Source organism: Colletotrichum lupini, chromosome 5 (genome assembly GCF_023278565.1).
Source record: "Colletotrichum lupini chromosome 5, complete sequence".
Classification (NCBI taxonomy): Eukaryota; Fungi; Ascomycota; class Sordariomycetes; order Glomerellales; family Glomerellaceae; genus Colletotrichum; species Colletotrichum lupini.
In genome coordinates this window covers 3064818-3090429 of record NC_064678.1, presented here as the reverse complement: position 1 = coordinate 3090429, position 25612 = coordinate 3064818, and the positions used below count along the sequence as shown (strand labels likewise).

At 44.5% G+C, this 25612-nt stretch overlaps 5 protein-coding genes across 5 annotated transcripts; 4 read left to right on the top strand and 1 right to left on the bottom strand.

Annotated features, from left to right (window-relative positions):
• Positions 1-9513: 9513 nt before the first annotated feature.
• Positions 9514-10544, bottom strand: CLUP02_10329 (uncharacterized protein; the record flags this gene model as incomplete). The annotated part of the gene is made up of 5 exons (XM_049289305.1): positions 9514-9718; positions 9777-9908; positions 9966-10138; positions 10220-10412; positions 10474-10544. The coding sequence occupies 5 exons, from the start codon at positions 10542-10544 to the stop codon at positions 9514-9516; spliced, it is 774 nt and encodes a 257-aa protein (XP_049146450.1).
• Positions 10545-10571: 27 nt separating this feature from the next.
• CLUP02_10328 (uncharacterized protein) lies at positions 10572-16020 on the top strand (the record flags this gene model as incomplete). The annotated part of the gene is made up of 20 exons (XM_049289304.1): positions 10572-10666; positions 10730-10782; positions 10959-11656; positions 11716-11908; positions 12029-12140; positions 12244-12412; positions 12515-12754; positions 12792-13261; positions 13354-13752; positions 13795-13973; positions 14032-14131; positions 14223-14275; positions 14333-14408; positions 14469-14523; positions 14593-14875; positions 14929-15054; positions 15104-15327; positions 15471-15582; positions 15612-15795; positions 15855-16020. 20 exons carry the CDS (start codon positions 10572-10574, stop codon positions 16018-16020), a joined length of 3987 nt encoding a protein of 1328 aa, XP_049146449.1.
• Positions 16021-17649: 1629 nt separating this feature from the next.
• On the top strand, positions 17650-18510 carry CLUP02_10327 (haloacid dehalogenase; the record flags this gene model as incomplete). The annotated part of the gene is made up of 1 exon (XM_049289303.1): positions 17650-18510. One exon carries the CDS (start codon positions 17650-17652, stop codon positions 18508-18510), a length of 861 nt encoding a protein of 286 aa, XP_049146448.1.
• Positions 18511-18651: 141 nt separating this feature from the next.
• On the top strand, positions 18652-23193 carry CLUP02_10326 (uncharacterized protein; the record flags this gene model as incomplete). The annotated part of the gene is made up of 21 exons (XM_049289302.1): positions 18652-18748; positions 18909-18993; positions 19111-19236; positions 19322-19444; positions 19928-20007; positions 20037-20194; positions 20225-20307; positions 20370-20387; positions 20488-20569; positions 20665-20768; positions 20833-21016; positions 21071-21210; positions 21268-21322; positions 21353-21411; positions 21469-21506; positions 21576-21819; positions 21959-22042; positions 22104-22356; positions 22419-22541; positions 22577-22673; positions 22973-23193. 21 exons carry the CDS (start codon positions 18652-18654, stop codon positions 23191-23193), a joined length of 2454 nt encoding a protein of 817 aa, XP_049146447.1.
• Positions 23194-23362: 169 nt separating this feature from the next.
• Positions 23363-25240, top strand: CLUP02_10325 (uncharacterized protein; the record flags this gene model as incomplete). The annotated part of the gene is made up of 9 exons (XM_049289301.1): positions 23363-23554; positions 23673-23837; positions 23902-24048; positions 24112-24261; positions 24319-24668; positions 24728-24878; positions 24955-24983; positions 25049-25119; positions 25191-25240. The coding sequence occupies 9 exons, from the start codon at positions 23363-23365 to the stop codon at positions 25238-25240; spliced, it is 1305 nt and encodes a 434-aa protein (XP_049146446.1).
• Between the last annotated feature and the right edge of the window lie 372 nt (positions 25241-25612).

The following is a 25612-nucleotide window of genomic DNA, read 5'->3' as shown; positions in this document are numbered from 1 at the left end:
ATAGTTTGCTTACGTAATATTAATAATAAGGCGAATAATAAGGTAAACAAAGTTACCTTTTATAATAGATTCGGGATGCGGCTAGCGATAGGACGCCGATAACTTAGCGACTAGTATACGGATCTTATTATAAAAGAACTTTCTAAGAAGTAGAGCCCTTACGAAGGACTTTATAAGCTTTAGTTTTATAATATATTTATACCTATATTATAATGCTAGTTAAGTACTTATAGCCTAATCTCTTATAATTCTAAAGCTTCTACCTTTATAAAGTAATTAGTATAAATAATAATAGATTATAAAAACGAACGGAACGTTAACGAAACGACGCTTAGCTATTAGTAAAGAGCTATTAGTACTAACGAGCTATAATTATTTAAAGTCGATTACTTAACCCTATTCTATCCGGGAGAACGAGCTTATTATAAGGCGAGTCCTACCCGAATACTAGCGTTTATAAAAGAGCTAAATAAAAAAGATAATCGGGGTAGATTACCCTTACGGGCTAGTTACCTCGTTAATACCCTAAAGACCCTATTTATTATAAACGGGGCGTTTATTAATAACCGATCGCCAGATATACGAGGTTAAAGTGCGTATAAAGGCGCGAGTAGTACTAAAATAGCTAGTTTAGTAAACCCTATAGGCCTAATAATAACCTATTTTTATAAAACGATAGAAATAATAATTAAAGATTAAAACTAAGAACGGCGTTAATACGAGGAGCTCGTCTAATAGCTTACCGAGCGGCTAGTAATGCGTCTAGGTCGATGAGAATATAAAAAGCCTTCTTTTTATAATTATAAACCGATCGGAGAAGAGTCCACGAGTACCTAGGTAGTAAACTAGATTATTACTATAAAGGTAAGTAATAAGCTTCGCGCAAAAAGTACTATAAAATAGTATATTAAATAGGCCCTATTTAAGATATCCTTATTATTATAAACGTAATAACGTAATTACGAGAAGAGCCTCTAGGATCCCCTCTCTTAGGGCGACTTCTTAGCGTTTATTTACTAATAGTACGTAGACCCCGAGACTTAGGAACGGGAATACTATAAAAAGCTAAGGACGAAAAGGCTAAAGGAGGGCTAGACCCCTACTTAGTTCCTTACTAAGTAGTTAGCAATCTATTATAACCTAAGTATAAAAGATATAGAGAATTCGAAAGTAGAGGTATACTAGTTCTTTTTTAGATTACTATTTTAGTTATAGGACGATCTAATTTATTATAAAGTTTTAATTAAGAGAGCACGCGATATAGCCCACGAGGCTAATAAACTATAGTCGTTAAATCGGTAGAAGGGCAGCGACTAGTTATAAAAGGATAGTAAAAAGAGGCTATATCCGTTATTAAAGTAATTACGTTAAATATCCCCTTTTTATAAAAAAAAGAGTAGGGAGAGCTCTAAGGGGCTAGGCTCTAGGGACTCGCTAAGAATAATATTATAAAAGCCGTATAATAAGAGTACTCGCACTAAGCTATTATAAAAGCGTCGTAGTAGTAATATTAAGTACTTTACGTATAATAAGATAGGCTATATATTTAATAAGTACTAAAAGAATAAGTTAAGAAGTAGGGGCGATAATAAGCTAACGTACCCCTAATCGAAGCTAACGTTAATAACCGTTTAACGGGTTACTACCGAGCTAAGAGTTATAGAGGTCGACTCGTTAAAAACCGAGTAAGTATAAGTAATATACCTAATACGCTTATACTAAGTATTAAGAGGGTACCGATAGGAATAATTATAAAGGGTAGGGTAATAGTTCTACGAGGTATTACTAAAAGGCTAGTAAAAGTTAATATAGATATATACTCCGAGATAGATATTATTAGCACTAGGCTCGTAACCTACTTAGGGTTAACCCCGGCTACTATTATAGCTCCCTCGTTAAGGGATTTCTAAGGTAAAGCCGTAGGTTAAGGGAAAGCCTACTAATTAACGCTCTTCTTTATTAACTACTATAAGTAACTAAAGAAGATTTAGTAACTATTCGCCGTAGTTAATAAGGATAAAAGAATAGTAGACCTCTTATTATTATAACTATCGATAGGCTAGGAGGGTATTCGTATTAATATAGTAACGAATATATAATCGTACGAGCCTATCTCGGTCGCCGAACTAGAGGTAATAGCTCGTAATATTATTAAAAATCGCAAGAGGGTATATATATTATATATTACTACTATAAGAAGTATTGTGGGGGTAACGGAGACTAAACTACGAGGGGGTCTACCGCTAGAATTTTAATTAAAAATAAAGACGTTCGACGAGTAGTTAATAAAGGGACCGTAGTTATATAGCGGGGCAGAATACTCTATCGACTTAGTTCTGGGTATTAAACTACTATATAGTCCTATTTATCCGTTAAGCGAGAAATAACTTAATAAGCTTTGCGCGTATATTATTAAGAACCTAGCGAACGGTTATATTATATTTTTAATTAGTAAAGCTAGGGTACTAATCCTCTTCGTATTAAAAAAGGACGGTACGCTACGCCTTTATGTAAACTACTACGGGCTAAATAGGGTAACTATAAAAAATCAATACCTATTACTACTTATTAGCGAGCTCCTAAATAGGCTTCGTAGAGCGAAATAGATCTTAAAAATAGATATTAAAAATACTTATTACTATATTTAAATTAAAAAAGAAAACCGATAGAAAATAGCGTTCTAAAGCCGATACGGTTATTTTAAGTATACTATTATACTTTTTAGGTTAACGAACGCACCCGCGACGTTTTAGGTATATATTTACTAAGCGCTCGCTGACTTACTAGATACTTATTATATAGTATATATAAACGATCTAATAATCTACTTAATAATAAAGGAGTAGTATATAGAGGATATTAAGAAAGTCCTCTAACGTCTGCGTTTATACGGGCTTTTTATTAAACTATTAAAGTGCTCGTTCTATTAAAAGAGGGTCGAGTTCCTAGGTTATGTTATTATACTAAAAGGAATTGAGATTAACTCGTTATGAGTACGAACGATCGCCGATTAGAAGGCGCTAGAGTTTATTAGGGATATTTAAGTGTTCTTAGGGTTCTATAACTTCTATTAGAAGTTTATTATTAAATACTTGGGTATCGTTATACCGATAATAGTATTACTAAAAATAGAAAAGGGGTAAATAAGGGACTTCTAGTAGACTAAGGAAGTAGACGAGGTATTTAATTAGCTAAAGGTCGCTTTTACCTCGGCGACCGTACTTACGCACTAGAACTTATAACGTATTATATAAGTAGAAACCGACGCTTTGGTTAAAACTATTATAATAATCTTATTATAATAGGCTAATAGAGAATAGTAACCCGTTACTTATTAATTATAAAAGCTTATAAATACGGAGTAGCGATAGGCTATGGGCTAATAAGAACTACTCGCTATAGTAAAAGGGCTAGAGCACTAGGCTTACTACCTTTAGGGCCTTTTATAAAAGTTTATAGTCCTAACGGACTACTAAGTACTTAAGGGAGTAATCGGCGCACTAGCGCGGGACTTTTAGGGAAGGCTCGCGAGGTAAGTATATAAACTATTAATATTTAACTTTAACTTAGAACACTAACTAGGGAAAACGAACCCGGCGGACGGTCTATTTAAAAAGCTAGATTATATAGAGGGGGAAGTGCTTTATAAAGACGTCCTCCCTACGCTAGCTTAGAAACTACGTCTTATTAGCGAACTACTACCTAACGTTTAGTAAAAGATAATTAGCTTAAAAAGATAAAATAATACTACTAAGGCATACGTTTAAATAGTTAAGGCCTCCCTTTATAATCCCGGCTAAATATTAGCTAGTTCTAAGGACGGGGAATCCTCTCTCCTATATTAATAACATATTATAGGGCATATTAATAAAATAGTAATAGTTACTACTATAACGACTCGAGGTAAAAAAGTAAGAGAGTTATTAGTAAACGCTCGTTAACGGTCTAGTAAGGATAAAAAGGAGTCGGATAGAGCTAGGGTTATTATATTAGAATAGTATATCCCACGCCCCGTTATAAAAGAGCTTATAAGGGGCGAAACGGTATTCGCTTCTCGTCTCTTATTAAAAATTAAGGAGCTCGTTAGAGGACTATAAGCTAAAAACGAGTTCTATATATTATAATTAGTAAGAGTTCGTACTATAACTAGCGAGCTAAGAGTATATTCGCTCGACGAATAGGGCATACTATTTTTTAAAAAAAGACTCGTTATTTTTTAAATAGAGTCTCTTTAAATAGAGATCTTTTACTAATACTACGACGACTATAGGGTAGGTTATATAGGAGCTACGAAAACTCTCGAGCTAATCTAGAGGAAGTTTTATTAAGAAGATATTTAACGAGATATCTAGGAATACGTTAAGAACTATAAGTATTATTTAGGAGTTATAACCCTAAAATATAAGCCGTATGGGTAGCTATAGTTATTACTATTACCCTTATACCTATTTTAAGAAATATTTATAGATTTTATTACGGGGCTATTGCCGCGCGCTCGTAATAACGGCGCAAAGTACGATAGTATCGTAGTTATTATTTATTATATAATAAAGTTCGCAAAGTTCTTACTTATTATTAAAATACTTAACGTAGTATAAATAGTAAGTATTTTATATTAAGAGGTCGAATATAAGTTCGGTATGCCTAAAGGTATTATTATGGATAGAGATAAGCTCTTTATAAGCGTATTTTAAGAAGAGTTCGCTAAGGAACGGGCGATACGTCGCTAACTATTTATTACGTATTACTTATAAATAGACAGCTAAATAGAGCGAACTTATTAAATATTAGAAAAGTATTTAAGGATCTATACTAAGGGCTCGCTAAATAGGTAGGTAGCGTAGCTAGAAGAGGCCGAGTTTATATATAATAATAGTTAATACTCTATTATAAAAGTATCCCTATATATAGTACTATACGGCTATTACCCTAGGTACGTTAAATATATACTTAATTATAAGGCTATAGTCTAGGGGGTTTAGGAAAGGGTTTAGAAAATTAGGGAGATTAGGGCCTAGGCTACGCGAGCGTAAGTATAAGCCTCTAAGAGCTAAGTAGCTTATTATAATAAAAGATATACCCTAAAGGAGTTTAATCGTAGAGAGGTCGTCGGCTTATTAATAAAGAATATATAATTTAAAAATAATAAACTAGCGCCGAGATATATTAAAATAGTAATAGCTAAAAGGGTAAGGAAATAGGCTTACTGAGTATATTTACTAAAGTAATATCGGAGAATATATAATATTTTCTTAGTTTCTTAGCTTAAGTTATAGGGAAATTACTAAACGGTCGGCGACTAGATAGCGAATCTCTTAGAGTTAGAAAACGAATAAGACGTTTAAAAAGTTAAAGAAATTGTTATAATATAAAGCGAGGGAGGAAACTTATAATATCTCGTTAAATAGGCTAAGTAGCTTACTAAGTATAATACGTAAAAGCTTATTAAATATCTTAAAAGGGTAGCGGAAGTAGTTAATAAATTCGAACGCTATAAAAAAAGGGTATATATAAAATAGGATAATAAACGTTAAGTTCGTAGCGAAAGGTCGCTAAAGATAAGTTAATTAATAATATATTATAGAACCCTTTTTATCTAGCCTAGCGCAATCCTTAAAAAAAAAATATAGTATTATAACCTTTAGTAATACGTCGCTAAGAGATCGCTAAGATCTAACTATATAAGGGGAGTAACTTACGCAATACTAGCGGTAATAGTAATAGCTTTAGCGTATATTTCTAAAGCTTAATAATTAGTAATAATAGTCTACTTAGTAAGTAAGAAGCGGAGAGGCTCCGTACGCGTGCTCGGCTAACTATTTAGAGTAAGGCCGTTAACTTTATTAATATTACGATAAGTAAGAGGGAGGCGGTTAAAGTTACGTAGAGTATTATATATATTAATAATAGCGGTTTATAGAGCGTTCGCCGCCTAGTTACCGTTAGAGGCTATAATAAGAGGCATAACGGGAGCTATAATAAGAGGTATAATAAGAGCTATAATAAGAAGTATAATAAGAGCTATAATAAGAAGCGGAGTAGGAGGCGAAATAGGGGCCATAACGCTATTATCGTTAGTAACGGGTCGGGGACGGGGGACGTTATCCGAGGTAACGCTTTTGTAATCCTAGTTAAGCTAAGGGACCTTAGTAATATTAATATTTATAAAGAACTTAGTAACGTCGAACTACTTATTATAACCCGCGGCTTTAACTTTAGTATAAGTAATAGCCTCGTCGAGCCGTTATAGAGCCTTTGCTTAGAGCGGGAGGAGCGTAATACTAGCCTTATTAAGATTTAAAATAATACGACTAAGGGCTAAGGTACCCTTATTTATATTAAAAAGAGCGTTACGGGTAGGGGTTAGCGAGTTATTAACGTTAAAATAGTAGCGCTTATTACGACGCTAAAAAAGAGAATTCTCTAAGTTACTACCGAGCTCCTTAAATTCGGTATCCTCGCGCTAGGACTTATTAAACTTAAACTTAAAGTCGTCCTACTCGTTATTACTATTAAGAACATAGTTAGTAATAAAAATACGCTTCTTAATAAGAGTCTAAGTCTCAGAACTATAAGAAATAGGGGTAGCGCTATATATAATAATAGTATAAGTAAGCACTTTATTTACTAAGAACTTAGCGACGCGTTTATAAAAAGTAGGGAAAATAAGAAACTCCTAAATACGTATAATAATAACGCCCTTAGGAGTCTCCTTATAGTACTAAGCTAGAGCGTTAAAGTTATTTCGTAGAGCGGTCGCACGGCTATTATTATAAAAATAAGCTAATTAGAGGTAACTAAAGTAAGAGACAATCTTAGTCTTATTATTAGTATTAAAAATACTAGCCTAAGAAGAAAAATCTAAGTTAGTAAGAAGAAAATTCGTTAAACGATTACTAACGACTTACTATAATTAAGATTAATAAGTTTAAATACTCGTAGTTAGTAGCGAGCTCTTAAAGAGTAGCCTATTTAAAATATACTTTTTTTACTTTATTACTCGCTAACGGGTTAGTAATATAAGTAGCTACCTTTTCTTATACGCTAATAATATAATTAAAAATATAAAGAACGCGGCCGCGCTTATAGGAGTTTAGGCTACCCTACTCCTTAATATTATAGAACTTTATAAAAGTATTCTAAGTAAACTAAGCGGCGCTATATAGCTCCTCGGGAACCTAAGAAATATCGTTAGCTAATATTTTAATAACAGATTAGCGAGGACTTAACGACTTATAATAGAACACTTCTTTTTATTAATCTAATAAATAATATACTTAGCGACGTGAGCGCCGGTAATATAAATAAGCTCGTTAATATCGTAATATAAACTAGCTAAGTAGCGTATATAGGGAGTACTACTACGGAGACTGCGGAAGCCTTTTTTAAGATTATACTCTATATTAAGTATATCCTAAATACGCGAAATAGTAAATATTTCAGTAGATACTTAGCAATAGTATAGCAAGAGAGTCGTAATTAAGAAACGATATAGAATTAGAATATCGTAAAAAAAAAAGTATAGTTATATAAGAAAGAATTCGTAGAACGGTCGCCGAATAGAAGGAGAGAAGAAAAAATAAATACGTAACTAATAACGGACGAAAAATCTTTTATTATAATCGATAGCTTAGTAATAATAATAACCGCGAGGTTAGGCAGGCTCTTATATATTATAATAATTAGAATACTTTACTACGAATATATATTACTAACTTAGTAACTAGTCGGCGCGCTATTACTAAATAATAATAATAAGGCATCCGTTAGATAAGGAGATAGGAGCAATGCCTTGTTCCTAGGTAAGAAAGGATATTATTAACGCCTTACGGAATTTATTATAAATAACGACGTTAATAGTTTTATTATTAGCGTTAAAAGAAGATATTACGTAATAACTTTGGGGATTAAAGTTACGTAAGGGGGGAGTAATTATAATAGATTTAGGATACGGCCAGCAATAGAATACTAATAACTTAGTAACTAGTATATAGATCTTATTATAAAAGAACTTTTTAAGAAGCAGAGCCCTTACGAAGGACTTTATAAGCTTTAGTCTTATAATATACCTATACCTATATTATAGCCTCGCTAGTTAAGTGCTCATAGCCTAATCTCTTACACCTTCGTAATAGGTACTTAGTAATTTTAAATTTAAATAATTAGTTACGGTATATAGCTATTAATTTGCTATAGAAGAGATTACCTTAATTTATAAAGAATTATTAAAAGCAAGGGTTATATATAATAATACTAATCTTATCCTTTATAACTAGGCCGAAATAGTACTAAGTCTTAGTTAATATATTAAAATTAATATATTAGTAATAGAGTACGTATAATACTATTTTAAATTAGGTATTATTATTAAGAGTATTAAGTAAAGTAATCTCGCGATCCGTATACGTAACTTATAAAAAAGGAATTTTATAGGCCCGGAGTAATATTAATAACTAGTTAATAACTTAATAATAGTTAGCTTCTTTCTCGCTAAATAAAAAATAGCTCATAACTTAAAAAGTATAACTATCGTTCGTAGCTTTATAAATATTAAATAGTAGTATATTAAATTGATTAGTTTTATATATAGAATTTATTAATAAAATATTTAGATATTATTAAAATAGGGAAATTACGGTAATAAGTATAATAAATAAGCTCGTAATATAGCCCGCGTTATTACGTTAGAAGTAGTACTAGTACTTCGTAAAATTATATAATTAATTAAATAACTACTTAATAAGGGATTTACTACTTAATTCGTTATAATAGTAAATAGTTAATATATTAAGTATATTACGGGCGACAATGCCGTTATAATTACTACTTTTTAATTATAAGTTTAAAAGGATTTAAATAAGTTAAATACCCTTATTTTATTAATTAACGATTTAATCCTTTTTATTATATAGTAGCGCGTAGTAATAATATATAAAAACGTTAATATTACTAAATAAGTAATTATAATAATTATAGAAGTTACTAATAATAAAATAAAAAAGCTAGTTACTGCTTAAAAAACTAATAATAATTTACTAGTAATAGTTTATAAACAAGGTTAAGGATTTATAACGCTTATTTAAATAAGTTAACTTTATAAAATGTTATTATTTTTAATCGTAACGCGGGTTATAAATATAATAATAAGTAATAGTAGTTAGCGCCTTAATAAAGGGTTTATATTAAATAATTCGGATTATAAAACTAGCCTTATAAATAGCCTCGTTAAGTACTACTTTAGCTTTAAGTAGGTTAGAGAAGTACTAGTCGTAAAGTAAGTAATCGTACTTTACGTAACTATAATTATTATAATTAATAATATATTAATAAACGAAGGGATCGTTAACTTTATAATTATTCTCTTTTTATAGTATATTAACGTTAGAAATAGCTTTAATTAGTAGTAGCGGTAGCGGTAGCGACGGCGAGGTCGACGAAGTAGTAGTTATAGGTAGGTAGGTAGGTAGATAGGTAGGTAGGTAAGTAGGTAGGTAAGTAGGTGGGTATGGGCAGCTAGGCTCCGTGGTCGGAGGCAGGAGCGGTCGCAGCCACACTTGGTGGCGGGATATCGGCAGGTGCTGGCAGAATATCATCGCCCTTTAGTTTTTGAAGAAAAGTCAGGAACACCACGCCCACGAAACACGCGCGCAACATGTTTCTTTTGTTGTACTGCGTATGTAGGTAGTACCGGAGTACAGGAGTACATTGAAGTAATGCTCTGGAGTCCTCTCTGCTGCGTATTGTCGCTTACGGACCGCGGTTGATGGCGCCGTTACATCTCTCGTCCAAAACAGATGGCACTTGCAGCCGCGTCTTTGATTATGGGCTTCAAATGAGATGATGAGTCGGAATCCGGCTTGTCCTCGCCCCGTTGCCCCCTCTCGGGTCTCCTCTCTGCGTTACTTGTTCTAATTGTTCAATCAACTTCAATGTCTTCCCCTCTCGGTTCATCCATGCGGCCGGACTTGGCTCTCGTCGAAAACACCACGAGAGTTCGACATTTTCTTTGAAGGCGATTCAGCAAGCCACCGGTCTTGAACCCAAAGAAAGGAGTTGGCAAAAGAAAGGAGATTGCAGCGAGAGAAAAACTCGCAACGGCGTTGGACGGCGCTAGCTGCCCACCACTTGCGTCTGCCCGCTACAGAAGACGGAGAATTCTCGAGGCAAGCACGCAAGGTACCGAACACTTCGTACTCGCTGCCTTTTTTTGCTCATGCACACGCGCTAGAGTAGTCGAGACTGAGTACTGTGTACCGGCCAGAGTCATGTAAAGACGATCATTGGGGATAAGAAGAAACCAGCCTGGAAAGGGTCCTCGACAAACATTATCGACACCGTCCATGATTGGGCCACTTCTGCCGATTGGGTCAATTGGTGGGAAGCCACGCTGTACTTGGAGAGATTTGCGCTCGCTGGGCAGCAATGAAGCAGTAGTCACATGAAGTACAAGGTCCGGACTACGGGAAGAGGAACCGGCGACCGTTTCTCGACACTTTCGACACGTGGGATGGTTGTTTATTGTCTTGCTTTCTTTTTCTTCTCATGTCGACCGAGAAAATCAGCACTTGATCATGCTCTGCCTCGTCTCATTTGCCAATTGCACGCTGCAAAGCGGAAAGAGGCAGATGAAGGAAAGATACGTACCGCCATCACCATCTCCCGTCGAGTAAGGTAGCTCTTATGTACGGGGTACTCTGCTGTGCTAAGTTCAGCTCTCCACAATTTACAGTGAGAGGCCAGGAACCCATCGCGAACTCGACGGAGGTTTCCACGATCCGCAACGTAAGCTAGGTAACAAAGTAGAGATACGTGAGTGATGAGAAACAAATCACCCGGATGAAACGACGCCAGAGGGGATGAACCTAGATTGCGAATCGGTGGTCGCGATCTCGAGGCAGGCAATCCCATCAGGCCTGGCCGGGATAGTATTTTTTTTTGGCGCTTTTCAATCTCAACAGCTGCTCCATCGGCTGGAAGTTTGGAACCTGGGGCCCTGGCAAGTCTGGCGCTTTCCTGCGCTCCAACAGGAAGGATTCAAAGACATCCGGGAAGGCACAACCGGGGATTCCTTCACTTTCCTCAGTTGGGACCTACCGGAATACCCGCTAACGCCCTTTGGGGAGCCACGAGTGGGGACAGCTTTTGCAGTAAGCCATTTGGGCAGGAAAGAACGCTAGACATGGGAGCTCTTTCCAAGGGCCAGGGGTCGCTCCCAGGAGAACTCACAAGGTACGTACTCGCCAAGAGTCCTGAACTCTTGGTCTCCTCTCCCACCAACCCGTCTCTCCCAAGGCTCCTCTTCATCTTGAATCCTTCCCAGCTCCAAGCCTCCAACAACATCACCGTCGAATGGGAACCTTTCCAACATGAAGCCCGCAATTTCCTGCCTGCGCAGATCGCACTTCTCATCACCCGCCGTCACTCGCCGTTATCGTATCGTAGCTTCTCCTCTCGTCATCTCTTTTCCGGCTTGCGGCCTGTCCTCGTGTCAGACCTCTGTCCTCTCCCCCGGCCGTCACTGCCTCCGCAGCGCCTCTTGTTGATCCCGGCGCAATACTGGCTGGCGTCGTGCAAGTCTCGAGTAAACCAGCTCGAGGTCAGCCAAATTTCCTCTTCAGCCTCTCGAGACTTGTTACATCCCACTTGCACTCGACATGTGCAACCTTGCATAAGCTGAGAAACCTCTTCGACAACCGCTAACAGTCCTAGCTACAGCGACTCACAAATGTCTCGCCCTGCGCAATACCGTTTACGCCCTCGATTCGCCATAAAATATTGGCACGAGGCGGCCTCTCGTGTCAAAATGTCTCGAGGTTGCATCGTCTCCTTTCTTTTCTCGATACATTGACAATGTTGTCGTTCCCCGCTACCTCATTTACTCCCGGTCATTCGTCCCAAGAATCACAACGTCAGGGGCCCTAGACTGAATCGCTTGACAGCACGGCCCTCGGGCCTGTCAATCTCTGGCGGAGGCTGTAGCCCACAAAGATGTGCCGATTGTCAATCCTTCAAAAGGACTGTGCACAAGAGGCCCCTGCTTTGCTCAAAAGCAGCATCTTGAAAGTTGAACATCCATCACTGATCAAGGGCCCCCAATCAATAACCTTCGGCTCCCTCACCTCCTCGAACTGCCGGTTCCCGTAAGCCGTACCTTGCAGAGAGGTCAGAGCTTTCATTGTATCCGTATCGATGCCACGGCAAGATGCATCAAGCCAATCGATTCAATCGCTGTCTGAACTAAAGCACACTGGGTTCCTTTCGATTTGCTTCTCTTGACCCGAAGGCGCCGAGGCTTGGTTCAAGACCCAGTATCAGAACTACGGAGTACATCAACCTCGCACACCACAGACTACCGGTAACGTTTGCCACGTTCCGTTCAACATGCCACGACTGTCACGGGCACGCCGATCAAGTAGGACGGAGCTGCGGGCCTACAACGAGGCAATTTTTACACGAGGTCTATCGGACAGTCTACGCCATGACGAGAGAGGAATCGTTATGCGGCAGGCATTAGATGCAAGTCAAAGGCACAGTCACAGGCATGGAATCATGGCGGAGGCTGTTGGACGTTGAATCTAGGCCCGCATTACAATCTGTAGTCGCACTCGCACGTTGCAGGCTGTGCCGCTGGCCCGCTCTGCAGCCCAAGGCTTCGCAGTACCAGGAAAACGGCCTTGCTCGCTTTTACACTATCAATAACCATCAAGACGGGTGTCACCCCCTCACCCCGCGAGCAGAGACGTTCTCGACTTCGGTCATTGGGCTCTTTCGTGGTAGCTCCTCCGACTTAGCATACGCCTCCCGATAGCACCGCGGAATACGGGTGTCATTGCCTGTTCGCAAGACTGAAAAACCCCCTCCCATTCATTCTCGATGAGGTTGTCGGCCTTCATCTTCTAGCTTATCCGCTGCAGCTACAGAGTATTGATCATACATCTGCACATCCATTGGCGTCGACTTCTCCTCTTCGATTCCACAAGCGACACATTAAACTCCAAGAGTCAGTCGCAGAAATTTTGGCGCCATGCGCAGCTCCCGGACGTCCCAAAAGTGCGGAATGCGGCTCGATATCCGAATTCATTTCTGGGCCACTCACGACGTGCCTCACGGCTTTGATGACCCCCTTTCCCAACAAGGAGACCAAGACCGTGCAAACCAGATTGCATCCCCAGCCTATACAGCCCTGCAAGTACACCACTCGGCAGGCTTGTAAGCCTCCGGCGCCGACGCATTGGTTCGCGCCCCCTCCCAACAATCTCAGGTACGATCCCGCTCAAATTCTATACACTAAGCAGATTCGGAATCGGCGTCTATAACCTGTATGGGCTCTTATCATGAAGGATGTCCGGATAGCAAGGCTTTCCCCTCACGAACCGTCAAGGTCCCCGGTCTCCAGTTGATGGCCGCCTTCTCGTCAGCATCGGACCTTCGTCCGATCCCGCGATGTTCTGGTTCCGCCGCTGCCGTTCGCCAAGGAGACACCAATCCTCTGATCCTCATTGCACCAACAGACGAGCAGGGTTCCGAAAAAGCAATATCTTGTTCGACTCTACGAGAGGCTTGCGCTAATAGGTCAGTCGGCCAATTCGGTTGGCTTGGTGTCAGCTCGGATGTTTTGGAATGCCCTCCCGGGGCGCCCAACTCTCAAGTCCCAACTCAATTCAGGGCTCTGCTTCTCCAAAAACCAGGCACAGGGAACAAGCATTCTGCAAATGGCGCGAGCACCTCTAACGACAGCAAACATTGCGGAGAGTGGGGATGATCCTCTCAACTCCATGTGCGGCGTGTTCGTAGAGCAAACACGCAGCTTCAAGTTATCACGCATTCTCTTCATCCGGATGTCTTCCCCGGTCTCGCTGCTCGCTGCAATATACTGTACGTCGTGGCTTTCCATACCCATGGCCACAAACCAATACGCAGGATCTACGGCGCTGCCCGGTGGGACGAACGCGATGTCTCCTTGAGAAACGACGGTTCGTGACTTAATGACACCAAGCTTCTAAGGCTGCAACGAACCATTTGACTTTGAAGGTATTGGGCACAAAGCCACAAGACTCGCTACGAAATGGACCAAACTGCCGGTTGTTAGTCAACAAACCATGGCCGAAGAGCAATTTGTCTTGGTGCTAGTGTCCGGCCCGTCTCCTAGCCACTGCCACCATCGATCTTTTTGCAACGACTAAACGCCACCCGCACTCCTGATATTTGGGAGAAAATGGCAGAGGCTTTGGAACAGGACACCGACCATTCCCGCAGCCTCATCAGCCGGGAGGACGTGAGATAGCATACCGTCAACGACGCCACGTTGAACTCTCTTTGCCGTCGGGTTAAGCCATACCAACTTCAGTAACGTCTGGCCCCCGTTCTCAAAGTAAAGCGGAGCATATGCAGCTCTATCACAGCCGTTTGTGACAAGCCCCAGCGAACGCACAATTGCTTAACGTGAGCATTTCTCAATGCAGCTGCAGGGGATTTAATCTTCCGCACACGAATGACATGCGTCTCTATGCAACAGCAGACCAGGTCTTCTGTAGAGCGCAAAATCATGAGGGGAGAAAACAGGATCGGTATAATTGCAAGGTTGTACTTTAGGCGACCGTCGAACACGGCGCAAAACTCAATTCAGAGTTCCAGACTCACAAGTTGGCAAAATCTAGATCCCCCACAAATGCGAGTCGAGAATTCACTGCCGCCACGAAAAAGAAGATGCCGCCGTTTATTCAGATAGGCTTGGGAAACGCTAGGAGGCACAAGAGGTTGCGTCAGCGAAACATATTCGCTCTCGCCCCATCACTGTACACAGTAGTATCATCTCGCACCCGTGTCATACAAGGCAGTCAAAAACTTTGCGCAAAAGATGGAGAGTTCATTTCCCGTAGCTTCCCAAAGCAGCCTCATCTCTTGGCCCACCATGTTCGTCCCCATCAGTGATCCATCTCATTTTCTTCTGCCAAAACATCATTTGGCCGGGAATTTCTGACATTGATTCTACTTTTTGGGACGACTCTGCCACGTGGGCAACGCAATCCGCAACACATCGTCTTTTGGTTATCCGTCTGGGCCAACTATTAGTGCTAGATATTTAGCTCACTCAAACCAAAAGCATGGGGATCCGAACGCCGCGTGCATCTGCGGGATGGCAGACGTGTTCTGCCACAACCAAGATTTCCCCTTGGTCTTTTACCTGAGCACTTAGCAGCCACGAACGCCGTCAGTGCGCGCGTTTGGCATCTCATTCCGTCACTGGCCCTGGTCCATGGGGACCCCGCCTGGCGGCAAATATCCGGGGCCGGCGAGGTCGGCGTGTTGCACTGCAATATTACGACGGTGTGCCAAACAACATACCTCGACGGGCTCCATCATCGGCGAGGCACACCGAGATGAATGAAGGTGTGGTGTCTTGACCATATGAGATACACTACAAGTGCGGGTGCCCAATCCTCAGTGTCGTTGAATCACTTGATGACTAGGGCGTCCTTCGAAACATCAGCGAATATCGGTTGGCTGTAAGCGAGCGAGGACGAGGGTGGAACAGCATACAAGATGACGAACCATGGCCAGCACTTGGAGTCTACTGTTTAGGTGAGCTAATCACGGCAATGGGACGCCAGAACAGCAGCGGGAGTGCTCCAAAAGCCTGATTTTTGAAGGACGGGGCGGTGATACCCGAATTTCCGAAGACCATGGATCAAATATGGTCACCGGGATGCAAAGTCTTGCGCCGGTGCTTGATGCTCAAGAAAAGCGTTCGGTCTCAGGCTCTATCCGTCCTACTGACTCAAACACGGCTGCGCGGTCAGAGGGGTTGAGTCCGCGTTCCGCGTTGCCACGTGAAGGACGAGCCGAGGTCTCAGCGCTTATTTGTTCTCGTCCATCTCCATCCAAAACGATAATGGCACAAAGCAAGAAGTTGCAGTTCCGTACATGAGCTTAATAAAGAAGACCGCGAAGATGAATTACATGCCTGCCAAGCTGGCTTGGTCTCAGACTGATGCTCTGGCTTACACGCCACGAGACTAACTCGAAGACTCGGCCTGGACGTTACCTTCGGGTGAATGAAGACTGCGTAGTTTGACCATGGCGAGATCTTTGCTACTTCCCTGGCTAATCTAACATCAGGATATCCAGTGAAGGCGCGTGGATTCCTCGCAAACCAGGTTGGGCACATATTGGGCGTCTCGGTCATCAGTTGTCGAACGTGAACTTCGTCTAGATCCGTCGAGTCGGAGTTCACAAGGATACCGCCCGTCTCAGCCGCCATCTCTCACTGTCGCTCAGTCGCTGGGTGTAACACAATCTCCTTACTTACTCGTGTTCCCCCTTTTTCGTTGCGCTCCGCATGGTCTCTGAGTACCAGGTATCCGTATTTGAGGAGACGAAAACGACTTCACAACAGACCCAGGTCAACAAGGCGCACAGCCGAGGACCAGGCTCTTGGAGATGAGGCTGTCGTTTAACACACACTCGCTCCCATGTTTCCCATCCCGGAAGGAACTGAGCCACGCTCTCCACTTGTTTCGGACGTCATCGCGGGTATGAAACAAGGCCTTCGAAAGAAACGAAGTGGAGGAGACGCAAGCCGGTATGTTTCGTTTAACACGATGAACAGGGGATAGGGCGTTTGGGTAGGCAGGGTTTTGAGCGAACCCGAGATTGGGGCTGCCGGGATAATTGAGATTGTTCCCGGTCCGCCCGCGGTTGAATTTTGTGGACGTCTTTGTGAATTCAGGATGTTCATGCGGTTCTTCAAAGGCGTCATGTTGGTGGTGATGGCTTCTTCCCCAAGGAGGTTGTGTTTTCTTCTTGGTGTGCAGAGTGAGATATCCGGAATTAAGTGCAGCTTCTTTTGCTTCCGACTGCTCCGGGTCTAGCAGAGATCATGGCTGTGAGATTGATAGAGATCGCGTCGCTTCTTGTCATGGTTACTTCTACTCTTGTGCTTGTTTGTCGCGGAGGTTCAGCGACCATATATGTTCGAAATAGATGCGTGGCGGGCGGGCTCTCGATAGATGTTAAGTATGACGCACTTCACGGAGCCGCATTGCATCAACATGGTACCGCGTTCCATTCTTAAGAGAATTACAGACATATCTTAGATCATTTTATTTCGCTCCTTATATCTAAAGCTCGTAGTCTTGTTCATGAGAGCTGGATTTAGACCGTGTTTGATACTCCTGATGAGGTCATTTCCGCGTCCGGTTTTGATCACTGTTGATGATCAAAAAAGGGTAGACTTCTAATTTCTTCAGTGCATCTCAGATTACTCAACAGATGGTATAAGGGTATCACAAAGTTCCTTAAAGACATGTTTCTCACGTTTGTCTGGCGTTCCACGCCGTCCGGGCTGCCCGAGCGGAACGTTGTCTTGCCGCGGCCCCTCCCGGGTCCGAGAGAACAGGCGGGGTTCGGGATGGATCAGTCAGCAATCCGACCCCGCCTCCAAGATTGATATAGGTGACGACTCCCCCCTCTACGCCCTGTATACTACAACACTTTCCCTTTCCAGGATTTGCTCGGCTTCATATACTACAAGCTTGGTCATTTGAAGCATTTTTCCAGGTTTTCCAGCCAGAGACTCTACCAAAGTAAAGAGAACAGCGAAATCGAAACCATCACAGTTTCCAATAGCTGGCTCGACAAAAAGGAAACATGTCCGGCATTGCAGGCGACCTCCCCAATATCAAGGCAGAGAACCTCCGCGACCTCAAGGCGCTTACCTTTGACGTCTTTGGCACAGCCGTGGATTGGCGGTCCTCGGTGGTGGACGAACTCACCTCCCGCGCAAAAGCCAAGCTGGCCTCTTCCTCTTCCACATCCACATCCACCAACGATGACAAGGACACAAAAGAAAAGCTAGAAAAGCTCGCAACAACAAACTGGCCGACCTTTGCCCAAGAATGGCGAACCTCCTACATGCGCTTCGTGCGCGGCCATGTCCCCGGACAAACCCCCTGGAAAGACATTGACGCGCACCACCACGACAGCCTCGTCGAGCTTTTAGGGACGTGGGGGTTAGAGGGCGTGTACCACCCCGAAGAAATCCGCGAGCTGAGTCTCGCGTGGCACCGTCTCCGGCCGTGGGCGGATTCCGTGGAAGGGTTGCGCAGGTTGGGCGGGAAATACGTCACCTCGACGCTGAGCAACGGCAACAGGACGCTGTTGGGCGATCTGGATGCGTTTGGCGGGCTCGGGTTCCGGAAGATTTTGTCGGCGGAGGATTTCAGGGCGTATAAGCCTCATGCGGCGGTTTATGATGGCGCGGTGGAGGCTTTGGTCGGCGGCGGTGGTGGTGGCGGGAAGGCGAGGGATGTTGCGATGGTGGCGGCGCATTTGGGGGATTTGATGGCTGCTCGGGGACGGGGGATGAGGACTGTTTACGTTGAGAGGCCGGAGGAGGAGGATTGGGAGGTCGGGAGCGAGAGGCACGAGGATGCCAAGGGGTGGGTTGATATTTGGGTTAAGGAGGGGGAGGGCGGGTTTGAGGAGGTTGCGAGGCTGTTGGGTGTTTGAGAGATGATGGTGGTATTTAGTCCATATTGTGGAGCGTGATTGAGGCGCATTGTTTGTTTTGATGCTGCGTGTTCTGATTATGCTTCTCCCTTGTATATCATGCGTCACGAGGGAATGACAAGGAGGGTGGTCTATAGTCCAATGCATCTCGGAAATTCTCAACAGCAGCAAGAAAGGGAAAGTTGCCCAGAAGCCAAAGACATTAATGGCCAAAGCCTGAGAGCAGATTTACCGGGCTGTAACTTGTGGGTTTGAATCCCACAGGTGATCTCTTTTATGACCAGATTTTCCTCTTTAAAACTTCTATTTAGATGTTATACATACCCTTCGAGGTACTTTGAGATCTAATAAAACGTGGTTTGGGGAAGAATTGTCAACTGACATATGCAACGAACTAGTATCTGCCAAACGTATTGTCATTGAGCTTGAGTGGTATGGCAGCAATCCTGAAGGGATGTTCTTGGATAATGAAGATACCGAATCGTGATAGACTCATCATTGTACATAAAACGATGCATACCACGCAATATGAAGTCCCGTTGTCTTGGATATCAACGAGCTGAAGTTTAAATTGTCCTTTCCATTGTGAAACCCTGATAGAGACAGAATCCCGCAGAATACTTCAGTTACCTGGTGGATTCCTTTTTTGACCTTCTCTTCTATCCATAGTGAAAACACCACGCGGACGGTAGAGACTTACAGGATGCAGGTAGTGTCACTACACTCGTGTGAAGACTCTGAGGATCCAGATTGACCATCATCACATTCATAATAAGCATCCTCTTGATTAGCCTGAAAGTTAACACTTGAGTTCTGTGCGTCGATGCTCCATCCTCGAGCTCAAAGAATCAGAGGCAATCGCTGATGGTGTCAGTATATTGATGGACGCACATTGCGACGTGGGATTCCGCGGTGTCATCTTCCACGGGGCAGAGTAGAGCATAACCTCTTTGTTACTCTAATACTTCCAAGGGGAATATATAAACACGGGCAGTACCGGTCCGAAGCCAATTGTGTCCAATGTTCTGACTTACTCTGGTCGTCCATCATGCACATCTAGGACGGCCCGTATAGCAATGTCATCAATCCCATACACGTACACTCTTCTTTTTGTTCTCTCGAGGCGTATTCCTCCGGGATACATCAGGAGCAATTGAAGGGAACGCGCGTGGGACTGCATTCGAAATACTAATCTCATCGGAAGCTAAATCGCCTGGCCGGGACTAACGAGGACGACTTGCATAGAAGCAACAACGAAAGGTTGTTCTCAGCTCGCTTCAAGCATTAGAAAGTCAAGGCTCACCATGCAAATTTCCTTGGCTGTTTCAATTCTAGCTTCGTAACCGAGGCTCTAGGTAAAATGGTTCTTCAATAGTAACGTACAGCAGTGTAGATCGCGACCTGACATAAGGAGAAGATCAATGCCTAATACTTTGATGGAATACGCCACAGCTCAAGATGTAGAGGGCGTGGATAAGAAGGCACTGCTTGGACATAGTAAGTAGAAGCTCACCTCACATATTCAGAACCGTTGCTTCTTTCTTCGATTCAAAAATCTAGCAATTCTTATAGTGAGCTGCAGGACCCCATATGGTATGTTCAGTTACAAGAATGGAAGCCGGAATGTAGCCCCAATACCTCCCAAGCATGGTTCCTACCATCTTCCTCTATCTCCAACGACAAAGTACTGTTAAAGGCGACGACGGCACACTAGATCTCATCTTCCTTTTACACCGCAAGCAGTGATCTCGTGACTGTCATCTTATCAACAAATAGCTCATTTTCACCTCAAGTTCAGTCCGTGATACTGATAACTCTTTCTTTATACCAGGCTATAATTCTGTTCCGAACATTGCCAGAGTTCCTCAAACTACCGCGTGATGACATCTACTAGCTAGTATCAAGAATTTATAACAGACGATAGACTAAGCTCTCACGAGCGAACGCGGACCATACTGACCTAACCAAAGCATACAGAGCACTTCTTCACCCAAGCGCACCTGAATCCATGAACGCTTACGTAAAGAAGCAGCTCTTTCCAATACCAAGATGGCTCAAAGTACATCAAGCCGAATTAACGCAACTATCTAGAGCCTGGTCTCTCAAAAGGTCGGATTGGACTGATTCATTTCCTTCTCTGTCAAGCCATCGTAGTGGTCGTTGACCGAAGTCCCAATCCAGCTCAAGTACCGGCCATTCACTCGAGAAGAGAGAAGCTTGATTCGGAACTACCGGACGTGGTACGCAACAGAATATGCGTCGATGTTGTACTAGTCTGAAACCATGAATGGAATTACAAAGCCCTCATCAGCCATGACAAAGTCGCCAAAAAGAATATGGTCTTTATGAAGCCAAACTAAGGAACAATCGAATCGCAAAGTCTAATCAGAGTGATGAAGCCCCCGAGGCAGCGTTTTTGTGTTCTACATACAGCTCAGAAGGCTCGACAAGTCATAGGCTTATATCTCCCAGTCGCCTAACTTCATCCCTTCATCTAACCCCTGAAGTGCCTGACAATGTGCCAAATTTCTCATGAACCTACACAATACGATCATAACAGAGTGATGGGAGAAACGTGATTCCCAAAGAATCAGCAAAGCTTATGCCCCGGAACGAAGCGGACCGAAGCACTTGGCGCCAAAACATATCCTCAGCCCATCAGGCAGAGGATACTGCGGGCCTGATCAAAGCATCACGGTTGTATCACATTAGAACATTATAGTGATCTTCCTTTACCGCAGTGTTGAGACTGACCAGTGAGCTCATGCTCATTCATTGGCAACATACACGCCTCGGCATCAACACTTCCATCGTGCTAGATAGCGAGAGCCATGATCCGTAGTCGATCAAACAGACTGCCGTCAATATCCGCCTCTCGGCTTCCGACCCCGAGTCCAGACGGTCCATACCGACTGTTATAGAATTCTCATTTAATCTTTAACGACTCAGCCGTTCAAGCGGTGAAGTGGAGAAAACCGCTGACCGAACGACACGGCGTCGGCAAACGTTCCCCGTTCCGGCGTAGATTAGATCCAGAATCTCCCCATTTTCAACACCGGTGTAAGCCCCGTACAAAGCTCGTCCAGCTACCTCACCTTCTCCAAAGTCTATCTTCAGCCGTGGGGGCATATCAGCCATCGCTGCTCCCTCCATCATCGCGTCGCGCGTCGGCCTCACCCGCTCCATCCGTTTCGAGGCGAGGTGCCACACCTCCAAGCGGGCTTGTCCGACGGGCTCTAGGCCACTACCATCCCCTTCTACATCCTACCGCACCACACACGAATCGAACATGGACCCAGCCAAATTCCCGTGAGACGGTTAACCTCCAACCCCGGCTGCCCCCACGCGGGATGATCGCCCATGGTGCGACCGTCCTCTCGGTGAGGCAGGTCGCGGGAGATAAAATACGTAAAGATCTAGATGAAGGGAGAGAAACCAAGTCGAACAGACCTGCCTCGATTTACATGACCTTTGTCATCGTCCACGGACGTCGTCAACAGCCCGAACTAGTTCAAACAGGCAAGATTATGCCGTAACTTTGAGTTCAGCCTAGCAGACCGAGACCCTTGGGCGATTGGCCGATTCCCCCCCAGGGCTGTGAGACGATTCTCAACCTCGCGTTGGTTCCTTGGAGAACATCAGACACTGGGTCGGTATTATCTGTCCTGGGCTGCCTACTCCACCCTCCCGCCGGAACAGATATGTGATCAATATCTGCCGGACGGTTACGTTTCCCGGTTCGGCTGTTGGAGCCATTGGAGAAAAGGGCACAGAGCGAGAGATGTTTGGAACTTTGGGATGGAGAAGGGAACCCGGAAGGGCAAGACAAGTCCTGCAACAACGGTAGTGGCAGCAGCGCAGCAAGCATGGGGAGGGGATGAATGACGACCTCTGGTGTTCATGCCAAGTTGACCCAACGACTCCAACGAGCCAGGGGACAGGGAGATCTTGGAGCAGTTCACCCCTTCTCTGCCACAGGGACGCAAACTTGGCGAACCCGGGGAAAAGCCGTCCCAGGTTCCCAGCCGTACGTTCGTGATTTCCCTTCTCTCGCGCCAGCCTCCAGACAGGCCTCCCGTTTGATCCCATCGCTCAGCCGCGTAACTGGTGGCCGCCGGAGCTGAGCCCCGAGAGCGGTGATTGGCAGGCACCGTCCGAGATCCGTAAGAGAGGAACGCATGGGGCCAAGTATTAGCAAGGGCCGCCGCCTGCCTCCCTTGCTCCTATCCATGATCCCTCTTCCCCCCTCCCCTTCCCTCGCGCGGACGGGGGGAAGACGATAGAAGTCCCGGGAGTTCGATCACTTGGTGGTGGTGGTTGAACTACGAACCCGCGAGAATGCACATCCCGTTCCGCGGGCCCTCTTTCTTCGCAAGTCCGCACCACACGGACCACACCATTGAGGAATTAAAAGTCGCGCCGCATTGAGCGGGCAAGGGTCCTGACTCGAAATCCCTACAAGACCAACGAGCGGTTCCTAGGGTCCCCGTTTTGTTACTGCTGCTGCTGCCTATGGGGACTTCGAGAGAGCTGTTAGGAGTTGGGACGAATTGGTTGCGAAGCACCTGCCATATTGGGGAGTTTGAAGAGCAACCATTTTCAGTGCTCGGAAAGAGGACGCAAACACAACGTTCCATCCCTACGCGAAGGAATATGCACGAGAAGAAAGCAATGAAGATTTAGAAGAAGAGAGAAAAACAGCGCAAAAGATTGCGTGCGATACCGACGGCTGGGACTAAGTCACGTTAGGCCCTAGGGTCCAAGATGAACAGTGACAGGGACCAGATTGGGCGATAGGTAGGTCGCAGGGTGACTAGGGAAAGAGGAAATAGACAACGGTCCAAAGGTCTAGATGCCGATCTTCAGTTCTTCTCGCCTGACAATTGCGAGCGCAACTCTTTTACTGCTTGCAACAAGCGCAAACCCCCAGAGGCGATATACTCATCTGCCTCCTCCGTATGCGAACGGGTACGAATGCCGTCCACTGTTGATCCGCAGAGTCAAGTACACCGAATACCTGACAGCTCTGGAGCTTTTCAGAGAGGTTTTCCCTTATCGCACGGGGAACCCAGCCATTATCGAGTAGCTACTCCATCATTCAATTCAAACTCCAAGGGTCCTTTCGGTGTGGGTACAGATATTAGCACTCCGTACACACACAGTCTGTCTCTCTCAACGTTGTGAGGTTGCGGTCCTGCAGAGAAGGGGACGAGAAACATGAGAAACGACGTCTCCCGAAGATCATGCGTTCGGAGCGAAATGCGGTGAAACGTAACCCGGACGTCTGGCTCTTGGATCTTCTGCCAATAATGCAGGATCCCGGCCTGGTTCGTGTTTTTCCCTTCCTTTCTTCCCTGCTCTTCCCCCAACCCCATTATCTGATCCCCGGAGTCGGGCCGGAAGTGCAAGAAAGAGAGAAATGAAAACCTATCAGATAATCAGACCAGCGTCCGGCGGCCAGCCAAGAGGGGGTTTCTAGGAAGAAAAGAAGCCGACTTTGCTTCTGATAAAGCTCAGGGAAGGGGACGGGGGTGGTGGGTGACATAGAGTCTTCAATGATACTCTGTGAAGGAATGGAAATCCAAGACACCAGTCGCCCAGAGGCCCCAGACTTCGGAGTACATGGGACCTAGGCCTAATACTCCGCAAGGCGAGAGAAAAAGAAAGCAGAGAACGAGACGGCAGCTTTGTTGGTTCAAAGACCAAGTGTTGATCCCTCCCCCCTCCCCTGGTGAGGCTGGCTGCCCTCTCGTCCAAGCGAACCGGCGAGAAATCCAGCATGGTCGTCGCATTGGGACCAATCACTAGTGCTGTTCACCGACCGCTCACCTGGAGAAGTCACCCCATTACCCTGAATCCTCTGCTTCGGTGGGAAACTCACCGAGCGGCGAGGTCTCCAACCCCAATCCTGATTCATCGCGTAGCCGGCCACGAAGCCCTTCCCGTTCGATTTACCCGACAGAGCACCACCCCCTCCTCGGCACGGCAGAAGACGAGGAAGAAAGAAAGAAAGAAGAGAAGGGAAACGGACAAAGCCGCTGTTGGATGAAAACAGCAGTCAACGACATGCATCTTCCTTTCCGTCGCTCTCTCTCCCTCTCCTCTCCTCCTCTCCCGTCCCTGCTACTTCTCATTGCTGCTCGAAACCCCCTCCCCCGGTCCATTACGAACCGACCAGTGCTAAGAGGGAAGATCAGCAAACGACCCAAACTGTCAGAATGGTACCCGGCCCCTCCTCCGGGTGCACGGACTGGATGCCGGGTCCAGCTCCCGTTTTCCGTGGGGCTCGGACTCTCTTGACGTCTGGTCCTCCAATACCTCGGTGTCTCTCCGTTCCTCAATGCTCCTCTATTACGGAAAACGACCAGGTCGGTCACTTTTTTCCCTTCCTCGTAGGCGAACATGTGTGTCCGCGGCTGTTCAAGACTGTGCCCTGTCAAAAAGAATGCCAACCACTTCCTCGGTATGCATACGTAGAGAGAAAGAGTATGTGTCGGTGGAAACTAGTATGCAAACTGGCCAACTTGAATTCCAGCAGGGTCCTTGAGTCGTGTTTTGTGGTTTTCTCGCTGTATTCGTACGTGCGCCCGTCCCAAAAAGACATGTCATGTTGGAGCTCCGCTCGCCGTAACTTGAGAGGGGGGGCTCCTTTTTTTCCCTCTTGCCAAAACCATCTCCAGTATACGCCCTCTTTTGCATGGAGCACCGAGATGCCCCTCCTCCTACCTGAGCAGTGCCGGCATAAGAGGGAAGAGGGGGGAAAGACCCTTGAGGGGAAGTTTACCCATGGATCAATGATGTGCCCTTTCCCCCTCTTTCTCTTTGGGCCCTTTACGTACCTTAGCTTATACAAAACGAATAGAGAGACTTGAGAGAAACGTGTCTCTGCGTGTGAGAGAATGCGAAGGAAAGGCGAAAGGTCCGTAGAGAGGTCCGTGTTCGATGAGGGGTTTTGGAGCTGGCGGTCCGTCTTGTTTCCTGCATGCAGCAAAACTGGGAAGAAGAAATCCCTCTTTCGGACCATCGCTATGAGTAAGTAAGGTAGCACGAACGTATTGCAGTAACAGTTTGAGAAGGCCCTCTAGCGCGTGAGAGAAAGCAG